This window comes from Myxocyprinus asiaticus, chromosome 36, assembly GCF_019703515.2.
Source record: "Myxocyprinus asiaticus isolate MX2 ecotype Aquarium Trade chromosome 36, UBuf_Myxa_2, whole genome shotgun sequence".
Taxonomy (NCBI): Eukaryota; Metazoa; Chordata; class Actinopteri; order Cypriniformes; family Catostomidae; genus Myxocyprinus; species Myxocyprinus asiaticus.
The window spans coordinates 40,767,380-40,792,165 of record NC_059379.1 but is presented as its reverse complement, the minus strand read 5'-3'; the positions used below and the strand labels follow the sequence as shown (position 1 = coordinate 40,792,165).

The following is a 24,786-nucleotide window of genomic DNA, read 5'->3' as shown; positions in this document are numbered from 1 at the left end:
GGTCACGTAGTGTGTTGTGTGTGGATGCCGTGGAGAGTAGCGTGAAGCCTCCACACGCGCTACGTCTCCACGGTAACGTGCTCAACAAGCTACGTGATAAGATGCAGGGATTGACGGTCTCAGATGTGGAGACAACTGAGATTTGTCCTCCACCACCATGAGGACTTAGAGTGCATTGGGAATTGGGCATTCCAAATAAAAAAAAAAAAGAAAAGCCTAAATATCGTACACTGTGCATCAAAGCATGACATTTCCATCTGTAATTCATATAATTTCGTTCAGCAGGTTGAACCAATGATATGCTTCTTCACAACGTGCACTTGAATGCTATTGGTTCATGCTATATTCAATCTTTACAGGCATTAAAAGAGGCAGAGCTCATTAGCTTTGAAAGGGAGAGATGTCAGTGAACGAAAAATATGAGTTAGTGTAAAAGGTGAATGAGAACCGTTTGTTCACTTAAAAGATTTGTTCAAAAAGACTAATTCATCTACAAATCACTACAATGTGCACATCCATCAGACAGGCACTTTTGGAGCGTCTCACTTTGGTTGCGTCGCATCATAAACATGCCATTTTTCGGTCACTGTGTCAAAATAAACTAAGTTTGAAATGGTTCCAGCACAATTACGAATGCTCTCTTGAGATGTTTTTCTGTGTTTGAACGCTAGAACTCGTCCTCATCTTGTGCTGTCACTAGTGTCAAGCAAGTCTGAGTGTGGTTTGTTCTCTGTATAAGATTCGTGTAGCCTGTACAGCTGGAGTTGTGCTCACTGCCCCCTGCTGATAACAGGTTGCTCTGATGGAAGGAATATTCCTTTTTATGGTCTAAATTCATGATTATTCCATGCGTTTTTTTAACTCATTTTTTTTATATAATTAATCGCTCTGAATTAACACGTTAAAAATCAACAGCCCTCATTAAAATCAAATCACGTCGAGCATGTCTATGATGACTTAAAATGCTGTCTAGTGGGCAGCTCAGTAGGTTTTGGAACAGAGCTATGTTCAAGATTAATGTGTGTATGTGTCGTTTCATCTCTGTTCAGATGAAAAACTGGAAGAGGAGATACTTCATGCTGGACGACAACACACTCAGCTACTTCAAATCAGATACAGTCAGTCTCTCTCTCTCTCTCTCTCTCTCTCTCTCTCTCTTTCTCTGTACAGTTCATTGCTGTTGTCCTTGAGTGCTGCTTGAACCTCTTGACCTGTTGACTGTGTGTTTTCATTGTGATTTGCACCTGTGCATCTGTAAGCTCACATCTGATAAGTGAAAGTCCAGTCTGTGCATTGTTTCTGGCATCTGACCCTGTGTCTAGTGTGAATGTGTGTACATGTGTTTGTGTGTGTGTGTGCGTGTGTGTGTGATTGTATTGTGTGACTTTATGTGATTACTTAGCTATAGTTTGGGGATAAAATATAGCTAAATCAGCAGACTCTAACAACAGCATACTTTAGGGACATTTGGGATATCCTCAATTTGAAAATATGTCCTCCAGTAACCTCCAGTTAACTGTAATTTCCTATCTGTCACTCACTCGACGTTGTGTCGATGTAGTGACACTAGGGGTCACTCTTGGGAGCCCCAAACACCTCTGCTTTTTTGAAAAAAGGCCAATGAGAATTGGCAAGTGGAATTTGAATGCCACTCCCCGGGACATATGAGTATAACCACTCATTCAAATTTTCTCTTCGGAGCTGAGCGGTTCTATTCATTGAGTTTAATTCATCCGCCGAGTTCATTCACCTCTCTCTGCTGGATTTTACGGCGCATTTCAGCGGCTTCTCCCCCTCTGCATCTGTGGTTTGCAGAGAACGCCCCTGGGCGCTTTGGCAGAACATTTAAAATAGTATATTCTAAAAGAGTATATTTTCTTTCTGAAAGAGCAGCACACACGGAACGTCTTTTTAAAGATGCGTCTTTTTAAAGGTGCCTTTCCGTTTGTGGGTTATTCCTGGTTGCGGTCGTTATCTCTCCGCTTCCGACGGCCACGATCGCTGTCTTACGTGTCTGGGCACTGCCCACGTGGAGACATCGTTCGTGGATGAGTCATGTCCTCATTGCGAGAACATGACCATGGCAACGTTGCGGTCGTGGCTTGTTTTCGTAAGAGACCAGAGGCTCGTCTCAGCGCGAGTTCGACTTCTCGTTCGGAGCTCCGGAAGACAATGAGTTATTGAGCGCAGCATCGGAGAGCGGGCTAGTCTAGTCTGATGCAGAGGCTTCGGCTCGGTCTCTGGGTGACGAAGGTCACGGCGCGGTCTCTCGGGCAGGCAATGTCCACCCTGGTGGTCCTGGAGCGCAACCTTTGGCTCAACTTGGTCGAGATGGGAGAAGCGGACAAGGCACAGTTCCTTGACGCCCCCATTTCCCAGGTTGGCCTGTTTGGCGACACCGTCGAGGACTTTGCCCAGCAGTTCTTGGTGGTGAAGAAGCAGATGGAGGTTTTACAACATATCCTGCCCCGGCCTGGCTTAAGACCCCGCACCCTGTCTGCTTGTCACCAAGGGCGTCCTCCTGCAGCACTCCACCCTCAGGTGGTCCAGCACAGGTAGACCTGTTTGCTTCCTGGGAATCCTCCCACTGCCCGCTTTGGTACGCCCTGACCAAGGCACCTCTCGGTATAGATGCATTAGCACACAGCTGGCCCCCTGGACTATGCAAGTATGCGTTTCCCCCAGTGAGCCTACTTGTACAGACCCTGTGCAAGGTCAGGGAGGACGGGGAGCAAGTCATCCTAGTAGCACCCTACTGGCCCACCCAGACATGGTTCTCGGATCTCACACTCCTCGCAACAGCCCCTCCCTGGCGAATTCCCCTGAGGAATTCTTTCTCAGGGACGGGGCACCATCTGGCACCTGCGACCAGACCTCTGGAATCTCCACGCCTGGCCCTTGGATGGGATGCGGAGGACTTAAGTGGCCTACCGCCCATGGTGGTAGACACGATCACTCAGGCTAGGGCTCCCTCCACAAGGCGCCTGTATGTCTTGAAGTGGCGTCGGTTCGCTAAGTGGTGTTTTTCCCGACGGGAAGACCCCCAGAGATGCGCAGTCGGATCGGTGCTTTCCTTCCTGCAGGAGAGGTTGGAGGGGCGGCTGTCCCCCTCCACCCTGAAGGTGTATGTAGCCGCTATTTTGGCTCATCACGATGCAGTAGATGGTAAGTACTTGGGGAAGCACGACTTGATCATCAGGTTGCTGAGAGGTGCTAGGAGGTTGAACCCCTCTAGACCATGCCTCGTTCCCCTGTGGGACCTCTCTGTAGTCCTTCAGGGTCTACGGGGAGCTCCCTTTGAGCCCTTGGAGTCAGCTGAGCTTAAGGCACTCTCTTTCAAGATTGCCCTCCTGACTGCGCTCACTTCCATCAAGAGGGTAGGGGACCTGCAAGTGTTCTCTGTCAGCGAATCGTGCCTGGAGTTCAGTCCGGGTTACTCTCACGTGATCCTGAGACCCCGACTGGGCTATGTGCCCAAGGTTCCCACGACCCCTTTTTGGGATCAGGTGGTGAACCCTGAAGCACTGCCCCAGGAGGAGGCAGATCCAGCCTTGGCATTGCTGTGTCCGGTGCGAGCTTTACTCATCTATTTGGATCGCACGCAGAGCTTTAGAAGCTCAGAGCAGCTCTTTGTCTGCTTTGGTGGACAGCGGAAAGGAAGCACTGTCTCCAAACAGAGGATCGCCCACTGGGTCATTGACGCCATCGCTATGGCATATCAAGCTCAGGACGTGCCACCCCCTGCTGGGTTACAAGACCACTCTACCAGGAGTGTGGTGGCCTCCTGGGCCCTGGCCAGTGGCGCCTCTTTGGCAGACATCTGCAGAGCAGCGGGCTGGGCAACACCCAACACCTTTGCGAGGTTCTACAATCTCCGGGTTGAGTTGGTTTCATCCTGTGTAGTGGCAGGCACAAGCAGGTAAGCTCCGGGACAGCTGGCTGGGTGTAACACTTGCGCATAGTGCCTTTCCCCTCCCTTGAGGGGAAGACGTGCGCTCTTGACTCCCAGTAGTGTTCACAGACTGTGATCACTGGATGACTTCCTCCTTAGCCCTGTGGTAGTCGAGTTTGCGGAGAAACTCGCTGCCGGCTCAGTAAGTGCGCTGGTAAGGCCCTGTACTGAGGTAGGTGCTCCGCATGCGGTGGTTCCGCATAGGTAACCCCATGTGTTATATCTTCCATAAAATCGTTTCCCTCTTGGTAAACTACGTCTTCCTTGAGCACCTTGTCACCATGCCTGTAGAAACTCCTCCCCCCTTGGGTAGGACATACCATGCGACTCTCCACATGATATACTTCCGACAAGACTCGGTAAGACCATGTGATGTATTTCCACTTGAAGTACCCCCCCCTCCCTTCTCTGGGCGGGGTGTAGTCTCTGCGGTGTCTTCCCCCCCACCCCCCCCACACTCGCGGATCCCAGTCTGTTAACACAGTTCAGCTAGTTGTGGTGTTTGTAAAGGGACCCCTAGTGTCACTACATCGACACAATGTCGGGTGAGTGACAGATAGGGAACATCCTGGTTACTTTTGTAACCTCCGTCACCTCTCTAACAAAGGGGTTGCGTTTTGACAAACCCAATGAATTTACTTTGTCTTGGTACACATGTTTAGGTTAGAGATAAGGTAGAGCGAGGGGTCCTCATCATGGTCGGCAAGTGTTGGTGGTGTTTTGAGGTGAATGTGTGCATTACCTCTCTGAAAACCAACATTAAATACAGATTTTAATCTATATATATTCTGCCTATGACGGTAGATTGAGGATAAATCCTATTTTGAGGTCCTGAGGATTTACATGGATTGGAATTTCAATGCCAAAACTATATGCCATGTGTATCTGTGAAGGTTGCACAATGGAGATAGTAGCAGATCTAAGGATTTGTTCGACAAGGTCTAGGGAGACCAGGTAAGCTGGAATCCTTCCACCACTCAGACTGTTGACTGAGGAGCTAATTTCCTTGAGGTCCTGCATTAGATCTCTAACGATACACGCATAAGTTGTTTTCTCTGACAAAGGTCCCTAAAGCGTGCAAAGTGTTATTGATAAGAATGGATTGCAAATTTACAGTGACTACAGTACCCTGAAGGGTTTTACCCAGGCCCTGTAATTGTTCTTATTGGAGTCGTCATCTCTGCTGGATTTTTGGACAATGGCGACGTGTGTATCTGAAGCTGGCAAACTGTTTTCTGGACCAAGTGGTCTCGGTATGTCAACCTGAGCCCACATGTGTCCACGACGGTAGTCAATGAGCGGAGCCAATCGGTTCAATAGGTCCTGGCCAACTAATAGTGGTTCCGTATTAATGGGACATATGTAAACAGGGTCTATTAGCATCATCCCTTGAAAGGTGTCAATTCAGGCCCGTTTTGTGATTAGATGACCTATCTTGCGTGTAGCTTGTGATGCTTACGTTGCAGGTCTCTGTCTATAACGGTTTGCCAAGGGAGAGCTTTGCTCTAGCCACCTCTGCAAAGGTGTTGGAACCATTAGACTGTTTCGGAACCGGTGTTGAGTAGTGCGTGGGAGTTGAATGACCCATGTGTCAGGTGTTGCCCTTATGGTACATATCGCCCAAGAAGGTCAGAAAAGGAGGGTGTGGCATGTTAGGAGTGACTGTTTTGGGGAGCAACTTGGACACTGTTCCCCTTTTCCCGACCTACAAAGTAAACTTTGGCGTTAACGGGAGGGGGTACATCGTCTAGTCATACTGACGAGGTTTCAGTGCAGTGTTCCTTTGAGGAGGTCGATGGACCTGGTGAACAACAGAGCACGTCAAGCTTAGTTACCAACTCAGTCAAGCGTCTCCTAATATCCTCCATTTCCTCTCTCAAATCTTGTTCTCTGAGGGGATTTGAAACCTTTTCTACCCACTCACCTTCTTGTTTGGGTTTTCGTTCGAAACGTGCATTTATTTTTGGCCGGCGAATGTTTTGTTGTTTAGGCCTGCCGTGACCCTGGGGGTGTGTCTGGTCACCACCCCCCTGGTTCTGTTGCCTACCCTGCTGGTGGGGTGATCGGCCCCTCTGGGGTCCTGTTCTAGCATTCACCTTAAAGCGAGGCATTTTGTTTCCTTCAAGCGCTAGGTCTGCATATTCTGAGGCTTGGATCCCCAGGGCTCTGGCGTTGCCTTCGTGCCCTTGGGCAGGGCGCACGCGTGTCTCCCATGCCAGTTGCGTGTACTTTCTGATTTCCTGCATGGTGGGGTTGCCCATTCTGCAGTGCATCGTGACGTTATATCGCATGCACTCATGGAGGTTGTGAAGGAAAAGAGACTTGAAAGCTCATTCCTCCTCCAGACCTGGTTCGTTACTTCCTTGGAAGTACGTGGTTCTCAGGCGTCTATAATACTCACGCGGAGGCTCGTGCCTCTTCTGGGTGATGGCGAAAGCAGCTATGGTAGCGGAGGCTTCGTCGATATACAGCGAATACTCCTCGCGTAGGGCTTTACACAGAGCTGAGTAGCGGTTTCATGTACAAGTCGGTAGCGTTTCCATGAACGCATGGACACTCCTTACCATGGTCTTCCATATAAGCTTGAGTTTTTCATGCGACGAAGCATAAGGCAAATCAATCACGCAGTGCTCAATTTCCCTAAGATAATTGTCGATGTTTGAATTTTGATTACTTGGGTCAAAGACTTCTATGTCCCCTGCGAGGGACTTGAGTTGTCGGATTCGCAAGCGTTGGTGTCGGTGTGACCACGGGTCGTCCGAGTCATCCAAAACATCATAGTCACTCGGATCGCTATAGCGATGAGGACGACTTTCTCCCCTTCGTGGTGGGGAAGGAGTCCAGTCGAGGCATGGGGGTGGACCCCGGGTTGCGTGCGGCTCCCTGGCTAATGGGATATTCGAGCCGCTTACACCACTCTGGGCTTGGAAACAATTGTCCCCCTCCGTGGTGTGGAATCAGTCGGTTTGAAACGCAAGGTGGTGTGACTGAAAATTGACTGAGGAGGGCAACTGTAAAGAGGGGCACCTGCATCCAACCAGCGGGCCGCTGGAGGATTTTGAAAGGTGTCTTGGAGGACAAAGTCAGAGACTGTACCACTAGGGGCAGCTCGGCTCCTAGCATGTGTCCCTGGGTTTCTCAGGGGCACATTCCTACACGTATCGCTAAAAAGGGGGCCCTCTTCTATGTCAGATGTCATGCGGTGCGTTTCAGCTGCACTTACCTGATCTGACTCTACTTTTAGCTGGGCAGCTTGAAGCTTTCTCTCTTTGGTGGACGTCAATGAAGTGACTTGGCACCTCTCTATAACATTTAGATGAAAGCGTTAGGAGTTAAATAACAACAACAGCAGGTTTTAAGCAGACTATCGTAAATTTACCAACCCCTAATTCACTCTTAAGAGCACTTTCACACCACACTGGCTTATGTTTGGCAAGTTGTGAGAAGTAAATTGTCAAACAGAACCAAACTTTGAAGTAAGGATTCATGTTATTACTTTGGATTCTTATGCATACACACTGTGACAGAACTGGTATGTAGGATGCCTCACACGGGGCACCAATTATTATGTAGGGCTTTACTGGTTGTTTAGATCAGTGTTACTATCAGAAATAATTAATAATTATTTCTGTAGTTATTAATTAATATTTAAATTAATTAATTGGATCTAACTCATTAAAAACCTCATATGGGGCTCCAGTAAATGTAGTGTGCTAAGTTTAGGAGCAAGTTTGGTTATTAGCAATAATTAATAATTATCAAAGATAATTATTAATTATTAAAATCAATAGAACATTGATGAGAAACAATGTTAGCTTTTTAAAATCCTTTAAATCAACAATTATCAAAGATAATCGTTAATTGTTAACATCGATGAAACATTCATTAAAATGAACACTAGCTTATTGATCATTCAAATTCAATCATCAAAGATAATTATCAATTATCAAAAATCAATAGAATATTAATAAGGATTAACATTGACGGGGCACCACCCTGGAATTAGGGACTAATAACCAGATAGTAAAACAGTCTCAATATTAGATTGTTTTCTTAGGAAAATCGACATCCGAAGAATATCGATTTTCGGGGAAAAAAAACAATGAATGAAGGTTTGAATCCGAGCACTGACATCCCGTCAGCGTGACACAGGCGTATGCAAAACAAACCAAAACACTTCTCTTTGTAATATAACAAAGTTTATTGATGCAGTAATCAATTAATAATTAATACAATGCAGTCAATAAACTTCCGACTTACAACTACAAACTAAACAGTGATATGATTAGATATGGAAATAAAATAATCCTATAACACTTAAGGTGTGTGTGTGTGTGTGTGGGTGTGTGGTTAGTAAGAGAGAGAGAGAGATGATTAAGTGACAGCCCTAAAGCCGATTTCATGATAGTGGGAGAGAAAACAGCTGTGTTCATTACTCAGAGACGCGGTGGACGGCTCGTAAAAGTCCCGCGTTATTTGACTCTTTAATGGATGAACTCAGTTGCTGTCTCACCCGCGATGGCGAAATTGCACAACAATCCAATTTGGTTGGACCACAATACAGCAAAACAAATTCGTGATAATTAATACCCAATGAGCGGACATGGCGGTCCGTAAACTGTACAAGCAAAAAACCTTGAAACACAAGAATAACGCACTATAATATTCTGTCTCTGCCCAGACGTAAACCTCTTACTTGAATCGCATGAGGACACAGTTAGAATGTGTTTTCCTCCGTCCTTTGGTTCCTAGAGGCTCGGGTGATGACGGGAGGCCGTTTCCTCGCTCTGTCGGCGGGCGGTACGGCTGTTGATTCTCGGCGGGCTGGCGGAGAACTCAGAAATGTCGACTTGATTGAAGATGGAAGAGAAATCTTTAATCTCTTCACTTCTGTAGGCAAACGGATGAAGATGCGAATTGCTCGGCAGTCTCCTTCGGATCCGTTAGAGTGTTCGGTTGAACACAGAGTAATCTCAACTCATCCAGCGAGATGCAGATTGTATGGCTACAGTTTCAAGTTGGATGTTACTTCTTTGTGCCACGAGATTGCACCTGAGAGCAGCAAAGAGCTACGTCTATATTCGGTGAACAAAGTCGCTGGAAGCCACTCACGAAACATTTCAGAGGTAGTTCAACTCCTGATGATGTCATGTTTGAGGGACGTTCTGTTGTGTGCCTCATCTAATAGGAGTTGAGAGTTCGATCCTTTAGTGAGCAAGGCTTCATGGATTTGTAGTCAGTTTTGGACTCCCTTTGTTTGATTTTGGCGCGATTTTTATCAGTAAGATTTACGACTTGGAAGGTGAGGGCTTGAGTTATGTTTTTACGACTGTGTTAGGCCTGCCTTTGTCTTCTATCTGAATACATGAGGCCCAACAAATGGGAATTATGTTGTGACTAAACAAAATCCAAAATAAATCAAAACTGTGTTATATTTTAGCATCTTCAAAGTAGTCACCCTTCGCCTAGAATTTGCAGACATGTACTCCTGACATTTTCTCAACCAACTTCTTGAGGTATCACCCTGGAATGCTTTTTAAACAGTATTGAAGGAGTTCCCATCTATGTTGGGCACTTATTGGTTGCTTTTCTTTATTATTTGGTCCAAGTCATCAATTTCAAAAACTTTTTTTTTAAATTACATTTTAGTGTTATAATGAAATAAATTAATATGGTGGCACAATTATATTTTTGTCTACAAAACTAATTTCAAACAATTAAGTAAACGCCTTCAGATCAAAAGAATTTTAAGATCATGAGAAACATTTCAGTCAAGTGTTTCAAAACTTTTTGAACATACATACATACATACACACACATACATACATACACACATACACATATGTAGTGCAAATCTGAATACAAATCGGTTATGTACAGTGCAAGGGAATGTAATGGCAGAAGAGGTAGGATGTGTTGGATAATATAAAAAGACTAAGCTGTGTATTGCACATGAATTATTGCTCAATGGGACAGTTTTAACTGTTCATGAGAAGGATAGCCTGGGGAAAAAAACTGTTCCTGTGCCTGATGGTTCTGGTGCTCAGAGCTCTGAAGCGTCGGCCAGAAGGCAACGGTTCAAAAAGGTAGTGGGCAGGGTGAGTGGGGTCCAGAGTGATTTTTCCAGCCTTTTTCCTCACTCTGGAAGTGTATAGTTCTTGAAGGGAGGGCAGGGGGCAACCAATAGTCCTCTCAGCAGTCCGAACTGTCCTTTGTAGTCTTCTGATATCCAATTTCGGAGCTGAACCAAACCAGACAATTATTGAAGTGCAGAGGACAGACTCAGTGACTGCTGAGTAGAACTGTATCAGCAGCACCTTTTGCAGGTTGAACTTCCTCAACTGCTGAAGGAAGTACAACCTCTGCTGGGCCTTTTTCACAATGGAGTCAATGTGTGTCTCCCACTTCAGGTCCTGTGAGATGGTAGTGCCCAGGAACCTGAATGACTCCACTGCTGCCACAGTGCTGTTTAGAATGGTGAGGGGGGACAGTGTTGGGGTGTTCCTCCTAAAGTCCACAATCATCTCCACCGTTTTGAGCATGTTCAGCTCAAGGTTGTTTTGACTGCACCAGACAGCCAGCTGTTTAACCTCCCTTCTGTATGCAGACTCATCATCTCGGATGAGGCCGATGACAGTGGTGTCATCTGCAAACTTCAGAAGCTTGACAGAGGGTTCCTTGGTGATGCAGTCTTTGGTGTAGAGGGAGATGAGTAGTGGGGAGAGCACACATCCCTGGGGGGAACCAGTGCTGATTGTACATGTGCTGGAAGTGAATTTCTCCTGTTTCACAAGCTGCTGCCTGTCCATCAGAAAGCTGGTAGTCCACTGACAGATAGACGTGGGAACAGAGAGTTGGTGTAATTTAGTCCGGAGAATAGCTGGGATGATGGTGTTGAAAGCCGAACTGAAGTCCACAAAAAGGATCCTTGCATATGTCCCTGGTCTGTCCAGATGTTGCAGGATATGATGCAATCCCATGTTAACTGCATCATCCACAGACCTGTTTGCTCGTTAAGCAAATTGAAGGGGATCTAGAAAGGGTCCAGTGATGTCCTTCAGGTGGGCCAACACCAGTCTCTCAAATGACTTCAAGACCACAGACGTCAGGGTGACAGGTCTGTAGTCATTAAGTCCTGTGATTTTTGGTTTCTTTGGGACAGGAATGATGATTGAGCATTTGGGGGCAGGAGTCCTGTAATTTGTGAGTTGTTCATGCCACTCCACACTGATGCAGGGTCATTAGCTGAAAACTTGTTTTTCAGCTTCTCAGAGTATCTTCTTTTAGCTACTCTGATTTCCTTATTCAGTGTGTTCCTGGCCTGATTGTACAAGACTTTATCCCCAACTCTGTAAGCATCCTCTTTGGCCTGACGAAGCTGCCTGAGTTCTGCTGTAAACCATGGTTTGTTGTTGTTAAATGTTAAATAAGTCCTAGTAGGGATGTCTCAAAAACACTCCAATCAGTGCAGTCAAAGCAGGCTTGTAGTTCCAGCTCTGCTTCATTGGCCCATCTCTTTGTAGTCCTCACTACAGGCTTAGCAGATTTTAATTTCTGTCTGTAGGTTGGAAGAAGATGAACCAGACAGTGATCAGAGAGTTCTAAAGCTGCTCTAGGGACAGAGCGATATGCATACTTTATTGTTGTGTAGCAGTGATCCAGTATTTGTTTACTTTGCTTTGTTAAAATCCCCAAGAATAATAATAACTGAGTCCTGTTATAGTTGTTCCTTGTCTGTGATGTGACCAGCCAGCTGTTGCAGCGCGGCATTCAAACACGCATTTGGCGCGATGTAAACACTCACCAGAATAAATGAGGAAAACTCCCATGGCGAGTAGAAAGGCTTACAGTTAATAAAGAGCGCTTCCAAATTAGGACAGCACATCTTCTTTAACATTGTTACATCTTTACACCAACTTTCATTGATGTAAAAGCATGTTCCACCGCCTCTCGTTTTCCCCGTTAACTCCGTAATGTGATCCGCTCTGAACAGCTGAAAGCCCGGCAGATTTAACGTGCTTTCTGGAATGGCTTCACTCAGCCAGGTTTCCGTGAAGCACAAGGCAGCAGAGGTTGAAAAGTCCTTGTTTGTGCGGGTGAGGATATGTAGTTCGTCCGTTTTGTTAGGAAGAGAGCGGAGATTCGCAAGATGAATACTCGGCAGTGCTGTTCGAAAGCCGCACCGACGGAGCTTGAACAACACAACTAGAATGTCCAGCAAAACATCAGAATATTCAAAAACCGGGAAAAGATTGTCTGGTATATGCTGTTGAATGTTCAGCAGTTCGTCTCTGGTAAAACTGACTGGAAAAAGATTACTAAACACAGGACAAACAAACAAAAACAACAAAACAATAGGAGCACTCCACACCGAGGTGGCCATCCGCAGCGCCATCATGAGTTAGAGTGTGTATATATATATATATATATATATATATATATATATATCAGATATTTTGACATTTTTATAAAAGGCACATTTTGTTAGGTCAAATGGAGTAACCCTTAAAAAACTAATTGATATTGGTGACTCAAAAATAATTGTATTTAGTTTTACATTTGAAAAATGTGTTTTTACTTTTATTTTAATGAATGATTGAGATAAGTTTGTGTGTGTGAATGTTTGTGTGTGCTTGAGTGTGTATACATTTTTGTGTGTGTGTGTGTGTGTATACTGTTTGTGTGTGTGTGTGTGTGTGAGTGTGTATAATGTATGTTTTAGTGTGTGTGTGTGTGTGTGTATACTGTATGTGTTTGTGTGTGTGTGTGTGTGTGTGTATATATACTGTATGTGTTTGTATTTGTGTACGTGTGTGTGTGTACGCGTGTGTGTGTATGTATATTCTGTATGTGTGTGTGTTTGTGTGTTTGTGTGTGTGTGTGTATACTGTATGTGTTTGTGTGTGTGTGTATATTGTATGTGTTTGTGTGTGTGTGTATATACTGTATGCGTTTGTATGTGTGTACATGTGTGTGTGTGTGTGTGTACGCATGTGTGTGTATATACTGAATGTGTTTGTGTGTGTGTACGTATGTGTGTATACTGTAAGTGTTTGTGTGTGCGTTTGCATGTAAGTGTGTGTGTGTGTATACTGTATGTGTGTTTTTGTGTGTGTGTGTGTACATGTGTGTGTATACTGTTTGTGTGTGTGTTTGCATGTAAATGTGTGTGTGAGTGTGTATTCTGTTTGTGTTGTTGTGTGTGTGTGTTTGTGTGTGTGTGTGTGTGTGTGTTTGTGTGTGTATACTGTATGTGTTTGTATGTGTGTACGTGTGTGTGTGTGTGTACAAGTGTGTGTATACTGTATGTGTGTGTGTACATGTTTGTGTGTGTGTATACTGTGTGTGTGTGTGTGTGTGTGTACATGTGTGTGTATATACTGTATGTGTGTATACTGTATGTGTTTATGTGTGTGTATATGTGTGTGTATACTCTATGTGTTTTGTGTGTGTGTGTGTGTGTGTGTGTGTGTGTGTGTGTATACTGTATGTGTTTGTGTGTGTGTGTGTATAACCAAACAAACTGACTTCTTGTGTGACAGTAACTTGTGATTGTTACAGCAAGAGGGCATTTGAAGTGTGTGTACATGTGTGTGTTTGTGTGTGTGTGAGTGTGTACATGTGTGTGTATATATTGTATGTGTTTGTGTGTGTGTGTGTGTGTGTGTGTGTGTGTGTACATGTGTGTGTGTTTGCGTATGTGTGTATATACTGTATGTGTTTGTGTGTGTGTGTTTACTCTATATGTTTGTGGATGTGTGTATATACTGTATGTGTTTGTGTGTGTGTGTGTGTGTGTATAACCAAACAAACTGACTTCTTGTGTGACAGTAACTTGTGATTGTTACAGCAAGAGGGCATTTTAAGTGTGTGTGTGTGTGTGTGTGTGTAGGGCAGGCATATTGTAGATGTTTGGTCAAAGGCTAATCATAGAGTAGATGTCAATAAAGTGTATTTGAGAGCTGATAATCACAGGTTTGTGTTCACTGCAGCACACCGCTCGGGCCTGTACTACACTACACATGCACACTACACTTCTGGAACATTCCACAACGTTTCTACAGTGTGTCACGTGATATAAAGACAATAGTTGAGTGATTAACACTGTGTCTCTGTCTCCAGGACCGAGAGCCATTACGAGTTATCCCACTTAAAGAGGTCAACAGAGTGCAGGAGTGCAAGCACAGGTCAGTTATAGCATCGTTTATATGCGTGTTGTGTTTGCGTGGAGACCGTTTGGTTTTGTTTGAGAAAGTACAATCATCCAGACTGTAAATGAAAATGTGAACTGCTTTTCTTTCACGATGTCTAGAGAAAAGCGGATTTTATTTTTAAGATCATGTGTGCAGTTGTTTATGTAAAATACTTTTCCTCTCCCGGTTCAAAATGCAGACAACTATCAGTAATCCATTGTCGACTGACTTCCTGAAGAGTGTAAACACTTTAAAACATTGCTCTGTTTGTTTTAGTGGCCCGACTTGTCAATTTCTGTCTCAACCAATGATGTGAGTTTGGAGCGGGACCATCTGTTTGTGCAGCTAATGGAATATGGGTGGAGTGTGTGGGAAAACTGTTTGAAAACATTCATTATATTTGCAATTCTGTTTGGTGCCGCCACTTTCAGATAGCATTGCAGAACACTTTAAACATGACATAAACACATCAAATGACGTGTCTGTGACATTTGTGTTCTGTCAGGGTGGATCAGACAAACATGACATTAGTTCTATTTGTATTTATCTCCAAAGTTTAATGTTTACATCGTAAAAAATGCACAATGTCTAAGTGTTTAGTTGCAGTTTGTGAGTCTGGCAGGCCCTTCAGAAGAATGCCGAGAGAAATTTGAAACAAGAACAGATCTTCCATCGTACATCTGTGCTCAACAGCTGAGGGTTTTAATCATGATGCTTTTGTTTGCAGTGATATGATGACGAGAGACAATCTGTTCGTGCTGGTCACTACATCAAGAACCTTCTACATTCAGGTAGGAACGTCAAATTCATGTCACCATTCTGAATGCATGAATGCATGTGCTACAGCATGTTTTATTTAATTATACTGTATAAACTTGATATTGAAGAGGTTTTGCATTTAATGATTCCAACTAGACAACAACCGATAGTGGATTTTGCCGATACCGATAATTAAGGTGGTGGAAAAGGCCAATAACCAATTAATCAGCCAATACATTTTTAGTATTAGAAGCAAACAGGTCTACCTGTGCTCGACCGAATCGACTCCAAATCAGCTGGACCACCTGAGGGTGGAGTCTTCACTCTCCCCTGAGGGTAACCTGACGTGTCCTCTGTCTGAACGCCTTCAGACAGTTCAGCACCGACTGCGCGTGTGCGCTCGTTCGTGAGGCGTGCTGTCATCGAGACTGAGTCCAACTCCAAACCGAGAAAAGAGATGCTCTGAATCGGGGAGAGCTTGCTCTTTTCCCAGTTGACCCGAAGCCCCAGTCAGCTGAGGTGCCGGAGCATGAGGTCCCTGTGTGCACACAGCAACTCTCGAGAGTGAGCTAGGATTAGCCAGTCATCAAGATAGTTGAGGATGCGGATGCTCAGTTCCCTTAGCGGGGCAAGGGCTGCCTCTGCGACCTTCGTGAAGACGCGAGGGGACAAGGACAGGCCGAAGGGGAGGACCTTGTACTGGTATGCCTGGCCTTCAAAGGCAAACAGCAGGAAGGGTCTGTGTCAAGGTAAGACCAAGACGTGGAAGTACGCGTCCTTTAGGTCTACCGGCGCGAACCAATCTTGATGCCGGACGCTTGCTAGAATGCGTTTTTACGTCAGCATCTTGAACGGGAGTCTGTGCAAAGCCCGGTTCAGTACTCGCAGGTCCAGGATTGGTCGCAACCCACCGCCTTTCTTTGGTACGATGAAGTAAGGGCTGTAGAACCCTTTCTTCATCTCGGCTGGAGGGACAGGCTCTTGCGCAGAAGGGTAACAATCTCCGCACGCAAGGTAGCGGCATTCTCGCCCTTCACCGAGGTGAAGCGGATGCCGCTGAACCTGGGCGGGCGCCTGGCGAACTGAATCACGTAGCCGAGTCGGATGGTCCGGGTCAGCCTTTGCGACGGGTTGGAAAGCACGAGCTATGCGCCGAAACTCCGGGCAAGGGGGACCAAGAGAATGATCACATTGGACGTACCAGCGGGTGGGGCCTCGCCATAAGATTGGCCAAGGAACGGGAAGGAGGAGTCTCGTCCCCGTAGTCCACCGGAACCAATCCCGTGTGGGCGTGGTTGTGCCACAGCTGGGCACACGGGCGGGAGGTCCGCCGCTGGAGCGCCATACCTGCAAAAATGGGACGGTGGTCGTGACGACGGCTGTGCGCACCGGACGTGTGACCCAGGAAACGAGAAAACCACTCTTTTGCCATTCCCGAAGGAGGAAGCCCAGTCGAAGCCTCTGCGTCTGACTGGATGAGCCCGCTCTCCGATGCTGCGCTCGATAACTCGTCGTCTTCCTGGGCTCCGAACAAGAGGTCGAACTCGCCCTGAGACGAGCCGGCGGTCTCGTCCAAGCGCCCGACCGGGGCAAGCGAGCGTGCTGGGGAATGGGAGGTCTGGGGGGATACCCGGCTGAGGTGGTCCCATTGATGTCCCCAAATCGCCCCCAGTGCTAACCGGCACGGCCTCATACCCGTAGGTAGAAGGACCGAGGCGGGGAGCCGCTGGGGTGGCTTGCTTTCTTACGAATGCAAGCTGCGACCGCAACGTTGCCATGGTCATGTTCTCGCAATGAGGACAAGACCCATCCACAAACGATGTCTCCATGTGGGCAGTGCCCAGACACGTAAGACAGCGATTGTGGCCATCAGAAGTGGAGAGATAACGACCGCAACCAGGAATAACACACAAACGGAAAGGCATCTTTAAAAAGACGTTCTGTGTGTGCCGCTCATTTAGAATGAAAATATATTCTTTTTTTTTTTTAGAATATACTCTTTTGTTGTTCTGCCGAAGCACCCAGGGGGAGAAGCCGCTGAAATACGCCGTCAAATCCAGCAGATGAGGTGAATGAACTCGCGGATGAATTCAGCTTCAATGAATAGAACCGCTCGGCTCCGAAGAGAAAATCTGAATGAGTGGTTGCATACCAGCTCCTTTTTTACCCATATGTCTGGGGGAGTGGCATGCAAGTTCCACTCGCCAATTCTCATTGGCCTTTTTAAAAAAAAGCAGAGGTGTTTGGGGCTCCCAAGAGTGACCCCTAGTGTCACTACATCGACACAACGTCGAGTGAGTGACAGATAGGGAACAAAAGTTCACTAATCTACTAGTGAATTTGCTTGTATTTTTAGCCCATTTATTACAGAATATTCTCAAATCATGCTGTGATAACACAATCATCAGGTTTTTGTTCATGCCAGCCCGACTGGATGCTGTGATTTAAATAAAAGAGGGGGACACCAAAAAGAATCAATTCTTCAATTCCCAGCCGTTGGGAACTGAGAATCGATTTCACTCAGAGGCGTGACATGTTCAGACTGTGTTTATTTCCTCAATCACTAACTACTGCACATTCTAGAGTAGCATTAACAGCTACTCTATTCAAATTACAGATTTAAAAAAGATGGCAGCTGAACAATCATAATTTCTTGACTGATCAGTGCAAGTTTCATCAGTAAATCCGTATGAAACAATCACACAAGCCCTTTAGCACATCAGACAGCTGCTTTCCAGACTGACATCCGTAGTTTGGCGGTATTTAACGCGGGATAAAACAAATAATTAATAAAAAAGCCAAATTTGTGTCAAATTTGGCATTTAAGAACATATTTCTCAATGTTAACACACCTGTCCGCAACCTGATATAACAGTCTAGACAAGTTTTTTCTCATTTAAATCAGGAAATGAATTTGCATTGCGATCATGATAAAAATTTTTGGAGACCACGCACTCTGTAAAAACTCTGTGAATTCAGACGCACAATCCAGAATTAATAATAGCCACACAATGTAGAAGGGTTGGCACTCTTAAGAACATGTAATATTTAGGTTTTATTGTCATTTTTACATACAGTGCTGTTAAAAAGTATTTGCCCCCTCCTGATTTCTTCTGTTTTTGTGGATTTTTCGTACTAAATTGTTTTAGATCTTCAAATGAGATATAACAAAACAAAGGCAACCTGAGTAAACACAAAATACAGTTTTCAAATATATAATTAATAATAATAATAATAATTTTCTTTATTTATCACACATTATACATTTTGCACATATACAGTGAAATTCTTCTTTTTCACATATCCCAGCTAGGCTGGGGTCAGAGTGCAGGGTCAGCCATGATACGGCGCCCCTGGAGCAGATAGGGTCAAGGGCCTTGCTCAAGGGCCCAACAGTGGCATCTTGGCGGTGCTGGGGCTTGAACCCCCGACCTTCAGTAACCCAGAGCCTTAACCGCTGAGCCACCACTGCCCCCATATATATATATATATATATATATATATATATATATATATATATATATATATATATATATATACATTTTTTTAATTTTTTTTTTTTTTTATTGAAGCAAAAAAGTTATCCAACACCTATATCACTCATGTGAAAAACTAACTACCCCCTTAAACTTAATAGCTGGTTGTGTCACCTTTAGCAGCATCAAATGCAACCAAATGCTTCCAATAACTGGAGATCAGTCTTTCACAGCGCTGTGGTGGAATTTTGGCCCACTCTTCTTTGCAGAACTGCTTTAGTTCAGCCACACTGGAGGGTTTTCGAGCATGAACTGCCCGTTTAAAGTCCTGCCACAGCATCTTAATCGGGTTCAAGTCAGGACTTTGACTAGGCCACTCCAAAACTTTAATTTAGCTTCTTTTGAGTCATTCAGAGGTGGACTTACTCCTATGCTTTGGATCATTGTCTTTCTGTATAATCCAGTTGCATTTGAGCTTCAACTCACGGACTGATGACTGGATGTTCTCCTTTAGGATTTTCTTGTAGAGAGCAGAATTCATGTTTCCTCAACTATTGCAAGTCGCCCTGAAGCAGCAACGCATCCTCACATCATCACACTATCACCACCATGCTTGACCATAGGTATGATGTTCTTTTTGTGGAATTCTGTGTTTGATTTACACTAGATGTAATGGGACCTCTGACTTCGAAAAAGTTCCACTTTCGACTCATCACAGAATATTCTCCCAAAAGTTTTGAGGATCATCATGACGTGTTTTGGCAAAATTCAGACGAGCCTTAATGTTCTTCTGGGTTAGCAGTGGTTTTCACCTCGCCACTCTTCCATGGATGACATTTCTGGCCAGTGTCTTTCTGATTTTGGAATCATGAACAGTGACCTTTATTGATGCGAGAGAGGCCTGCAGTTCCTTGGATGTTGTCCTTGGCTTTTTTGTGACTCCCTGGATGAGTCGTCACTGTGCTCTTGGAGGTATTTTGGAAGGTCGGCCACTTCTGGGAAGGTTCACTACTGTGCCAAGTTTTCTCAATTTAGATAATGGCTCTCGCTGTGGTTCTTTGGAGTCCCAGAGCCTTTGAAATAGCTTTCTAACCCTTCCCAGACTGATGTTCTGTATTTCAATCACATTTTTCCTCATAATTTCTGAAATTTCTTTCGACCTTGGCATAGTGTGCTACTGGGTGAGACCTTTTAGTCAACTTCATGCTGCTGAAAAAGTTATATTTAGGTGTTGGTTTGATTGAACAGGGCTGGCAGTAATCAGGCTTGGGTGTGTCTAGTCCAGCTGAACCCCATTATGAATGCAGTTTCATAGATTTGTGGATTTAGTAACTATGGGGGCAAATACTTTTTCACACAGGCCCAGTTGGTATTGGATAACTTTTTTGCTTCAATAAATAACATTATCATTTAAAAACTGTATTTTGTGTTTACTCAGATTGCCTTTGTTTTATGTTAGATTTTGTTTGAATTTTTTTAACAATTTATTATGAGATATACAGTGCCTTGCAAAAGTATTCAGACCCCTGACCAATTATCTCATATTACTGAATTACAAATGGTGCATTGAAATTTTATTTTAAAACTCAAAATAAATTATTGTTAGGTGACATTGGTTTTATGTTGGGAAATATAAAAAATTAAACTGAAATATCTTGCTTGCATAAGTATTCAACCTCTGTGCTGTTGAAGCTGCCAGGTTACACCGATGAAAGAAATTGCCCTAACGAGGACACAGTTACTTTACCATTGGCATCCACCTGTGAATCATTAAAGTTGCAATCACATTTTCTGGATAAAAAACCCATTGTTGAAGGATCATTGGTCAGGCTGTGAATCTGAAGGAAAATGAAGACCAAAGAGCATTCCACAGAAGTTAGAGATAAAGTAATAAAAATGCATAGATTAGGGAAAGGGTACAAAATAATATCCAAATGTTAGGATATCCCAGTGAGCACAGTTGGATAAATAATCACGAAATGGAAGCTGCACCACACCACCCAGGTACTGCCAAGAAAAGGCCGTCCCTCAAAACTCAGTGCTCTAACAAAAAGGGGACTTGTGAGAGAAGCCACAGAGAGGCCAAAAAATACTTTGAAGGAGCTACAAAATTCAGTGTCTGGGAGTGGATTAATGGTGCACCAGTCAACCATATCAAGAGCACTGCATAACGCTGGCCTGTATGGGAGGGTGGCAAGAAAGAAGCCGTTACTCAAAAAGTACCTTCTGAAAGCATGTCTGGAGTTTGCCAGAAAGCATGTGAGTGACCCAGCTGCGATGTGGGAGAAGGTTTTGTGGTCAGATGAGACCAAGATAGAGCTTTTCGGCCAAAACTCAAAGTGCTATGTGTGGCGCAAACCTAACACTTCCTGTGCCTCAAGACATACCATCACTACAGTGAAGTATGGTGGTGGCAGCATCATGCTGTGGGGATGCTTCTCATCAGCAGGGACTGGGCATCTTGTTAGAACTGAAGGAAGAATGGATGGAGCAAAATATAGGGAAATACTGCAAGAGAACCTGCTTCAGTCCGCTAAAAAAACAAACAAAACAAAAAAAAACAACTGAAGCTTGGGAGGAAATTCACCTTTCAGCATGACAATGATCCCAAGCACAAGGCCAAAGCAACATTGGAGTGGCTCAAGAACAAAAAAATAATGTCCTACAGTGGCCCAATCAAAGTCCTGATCTCAATCCTATTGAGAATCTGTGGCACTATTTGAAAATTGCAGTCCACAAGCATCACCCAACCAACCTGAACAACCTGGAGCAAATCTGCCGAGAAGAATGGGTCAAAATCACTTTGTCACTGTGTGCAAAGCTGGTACATATGTACCCCAAAAGAAGCGGTTATTGCAGCAAAAGGTGGCTCGACCAAATATTATTGTGTGGGGGTTGAATACTTATGCAAGATATTTCAGTTTTTTGTTTTTCATAAAAATATTTCCCAACAAAAAAACAATGTCACCTCACAATAATTGATTTTGAGTTTCAGTGTTTTAAAATAAAATATCAATTAAAATGACATTTCATTGCTTTTCAATACTTTTTCACAGCACTGTAAATGGGGAAAAAGCAGTGTTAAGGACACAACATCTCTTTGTTAAGGACAGATGTGAAAGCTGCAATTGCTTTACGAAAACCATCCAAAATGCTTTAAAACCTGCAGACTTTGACCTTTGAGACACTGGTATGATATTCATCAAGGCAGCAGTATGGATTGAATTAAGACTGAAATCGTGATATGGCCTTGCATGATTGCTAAACTGCAAAACACTGCATTTTAAAACTGGGACAGTCTGCATTGAGCGCATCAGTCAGTGAGCTAGTGTTCGGGACACCACGAGCGACGCATCAATATGAGATGATCCAATGACTCCTATTATGATTCAAATCGCGAAGCTTGTCAAAATGATTCCTTCACAAATGTTGGCTGTAGATTTTATAACTTCTGCACCCTGTTTGGCAGGTTTTGTGCTGATCAGCAATAGCTTTTGTTTTTGTCAAAAATGTATAAAATATGTAATTAACTAAACAGTTTGTCTGCAATCTTAATTCTTCTGGTACCTTTCTGAAAACTACAAAGATTTAATGTGTAAGTGTCCAGTTTGTGTTTAGTTTGGGATTGTTCGTTGTGCTGCAGACTTTGCTCGGAACATTTTCCTGTTTTTTGGCCATCACATGCCTGCATTTGACGGATAACTTTAAATTTAAAATAAGTAACACTTTACAGTAAGATTGTATTTGTAAACATTAGTTAACAGCATTAGATAACATGAACTAACAATAAACAGTACTTTTACAGCACTTATTAATCTTGTTTAATGTTAATTTTAACAAATACTAACACCTTTTTAATAATAAAAGTTGTATCAATACATTAGTTAATGCATTATTATTATCAGTATTTTCATAAATTAACATGATTAATAATAAATGCTGTAAAAACATATTGTTTATTGTTAGTTTATGATACTAATGCATTTACTAATGTTAACAAATACAGGTTGTTTATTGTGAAGTGGTACCAAATCATTTTATGGAATCAAATTACATTTAAATACACATTGACAACAATGTACAGTATATGTAAAATAGGTCTGGAATAGATTTTTGGAATTGATTCCAAAATCTGTGTATGAAATTAATCACCAAGTATGTCAGTTTATTTTTTCTTAAAAAAAAAAAAAAAAAAATCTTTTACCAGACTCCTTTAAAATTATTGTTCAGTTCAACTCACAAATTCATCATCACCGCAAATGATCTTCAGAAAACCATTCAGCTTTTTTCAGGACATCTCTTGGTCAATTTGCAATTTCATATAGGGGGCCATCTCTTTGGAACTGTCGAAATGTCTGGAATCGAACAGCTCTACCAAATGTTCAAAAAATTATGTTAATTCATGTTAATGAATATATGTTCATTTTTCAACTCATTTTTTATGTTGGTAATATAACTTTTAATTAATATATTTATATTAAATTACAAAAGGGTTCAAAATAGACTTGCACTCCACTGTACTTTTTATTTAAATTGTATTTTTATTTACAGTTGTGCTTTGTGCGTCTCATCAGACTCGTGCATGTAAAATATAGACTGCTTTGACTGCATACAGTGTAGACATGGTGTAATGCAAACCATTGTAGTCCAATTCAGAGTAAATAAAAATCCTGTATCTGTAGGATATAAAAGATAACTTCTGTTCTATTGAAACTAATTAGAATACTGATACCCTATGTCTTTGATAATAGATGTTTTTGTCTGTGTTTCTGTCTGTCTCAGTCTGACAGTCCAGAGGAGATGCATGGCTGGATCAGGGCAATCTCTGGGGCCATAGTGGCTCAGCGGGGCCCCGGGCGATCAGCAGCCTCTGTAAGATCTCTTCTCTCTCTCTCTCTCTCTCTCTCTCTCTCTCTCTCGCTCTCTTTGATGGGTGTTTTGTAGCTACTCATCCTGTTCATCTCTAAACCAGCCATGTTTCCAAGTGCCACTTGGATTGAACTACCAAAGGTCTAGTCCTAAAAGTATAGTTGACCAAAAAATGACAATTATGTCATCATATACTCTCTCTTGTCCTTTCAAACCTGTAGGTTTCTCTTTTTTCCCATGCAACACGAAAGGAGAAGGTTTATGGGACTTTTCAGTACTTTTAGCTTGACGGCCACAGTTGCCTTTTTATTGTATGGGAAAGACCAGCATGAACATTCTTCATAAGCGTTTGTCTTCATCTCCTTTTGTGTTTCACAGAAGAAAGTAATACAGGTGTGGAACCACATCAGGATGAGTAAATGATGACAATATTTTATTTTGGGTGAACGATTCCTTTCAGCAAGATCACAATGAACCCCTTGAGTCCATGAGAATGTACACACTTTGCCCGACATTTCAAAATCATGTTGAAATGACACATACCGTACATAATTTTCAGATCAGATTTTCCTGTTCTGCATTGTTCAAAATCTTGAGTCTTCTACATGAACATGTGAATCTTATACTCTTTCACTGGGTTACTGTGGGAAGTTCAGCTCCCTCTTTTATACTGTTGAAACTAGATCTGTTCATCATTGCACCCCCTATCCATAAAAGACCTACTCAAGACCTACTGCTTAATTGAGTCATGTAAGTGGTAAAAGCATTGAAGAGGTCTTATCATGAGGAGTCCAACTGCCCTTGATCTTCTGAGATACTATGAAAACATACTGTAACCTGCAGAACTCAAAACATCCTCCTCAAAGACTTCTTAGTAACATCGTTCTGAACTTGCGCAACTTTCTGCCATTTGGGACAGGACCCTGTTCAGACATCAGAACTTTGGGTCATTCAGTCACGGTGAGGTAATAAGGACTCAGTAGGATAGATATTATTATTCCTGAACACCAGAAGATCTAACGTTAAGAGTAAAATGTGGGAAAGTGTGCGAAAGCTTGTGCCGTATGTGTTTGTGTGTAGCATCTGTCGCTCTGCAGATCCTTCTGAAGAATCACAACGGTAGAAACGAGCAGCTGAAGTTTATTAATGATCCCTGATCATTTCAGTCTGATCTGAACAGATTCAGCTGCATATTTCAGCACAGATTGTTTTATGAATCTGTCACAATGTCATGCAGCTTTGCAAAGTCCATGTTAGCGCAGTGCTTTTTCTCATTTCACATTTGAAAAGGTTGTTATGAGTCTTAAAGGTGCAACAGCAAAAGAAAAGTTGTAAAGGTCAGAGAGAGAATAGAAAATGTTTGTATAAAACGAATGACAAATTTTTGGTGCAGAAAACAAATAAAAAACTTATTAAACCTAACTAAAAAGGTGCTAATTCAGAGTGATTAAACTATATAAAAAATAACACAAAATTGTTTTTATCACACCCCCTGACCATACGTAAATCCCATAATTATGAATTTTCTACATCGGTG

General features: G+C 43.3%; 1 protein-coding gene across 7 annotated transcripts in view; it reads left to right on the top strand.

Annotated features, from left to right (window-relative positions):
* Nucleotides 1-24,786, top strand: part of LOC127427127 (pleckstrin homology domain-containing family A member 1-like) — a 90,652-nt gene that overhangs the window by 54,150 nt on the left and 11,716 nt on the right. For 6 of the 7 annotated variants that reach the window (XM_051674526.1, XM_051674528.1, XM_051674529.1 and 3 more), the window contains exons 8-11: nt 1,050-1,118; nt 14,075-14,139; nt 14,873-14,936; nt 23,163-23,252. In XM_051674526.1, coding sequence (XP_051530486.1) covers nt 1,050-1,118; nt 14,075-14,139; nt 14,873-14,936; nt 23,163-23,252 — 288 coding nt within the window. Of the gene's footprint in view, nt 1-1,049; nt 1,119-14,074; nt 14,140-14,872; nt 14,937-18,894; nt 19,255-23,162; nt 23,253-24,786 lie in introns of those variants that run through there. The other variant, XM_051674530.1, reaches the window with a different exon arrangement.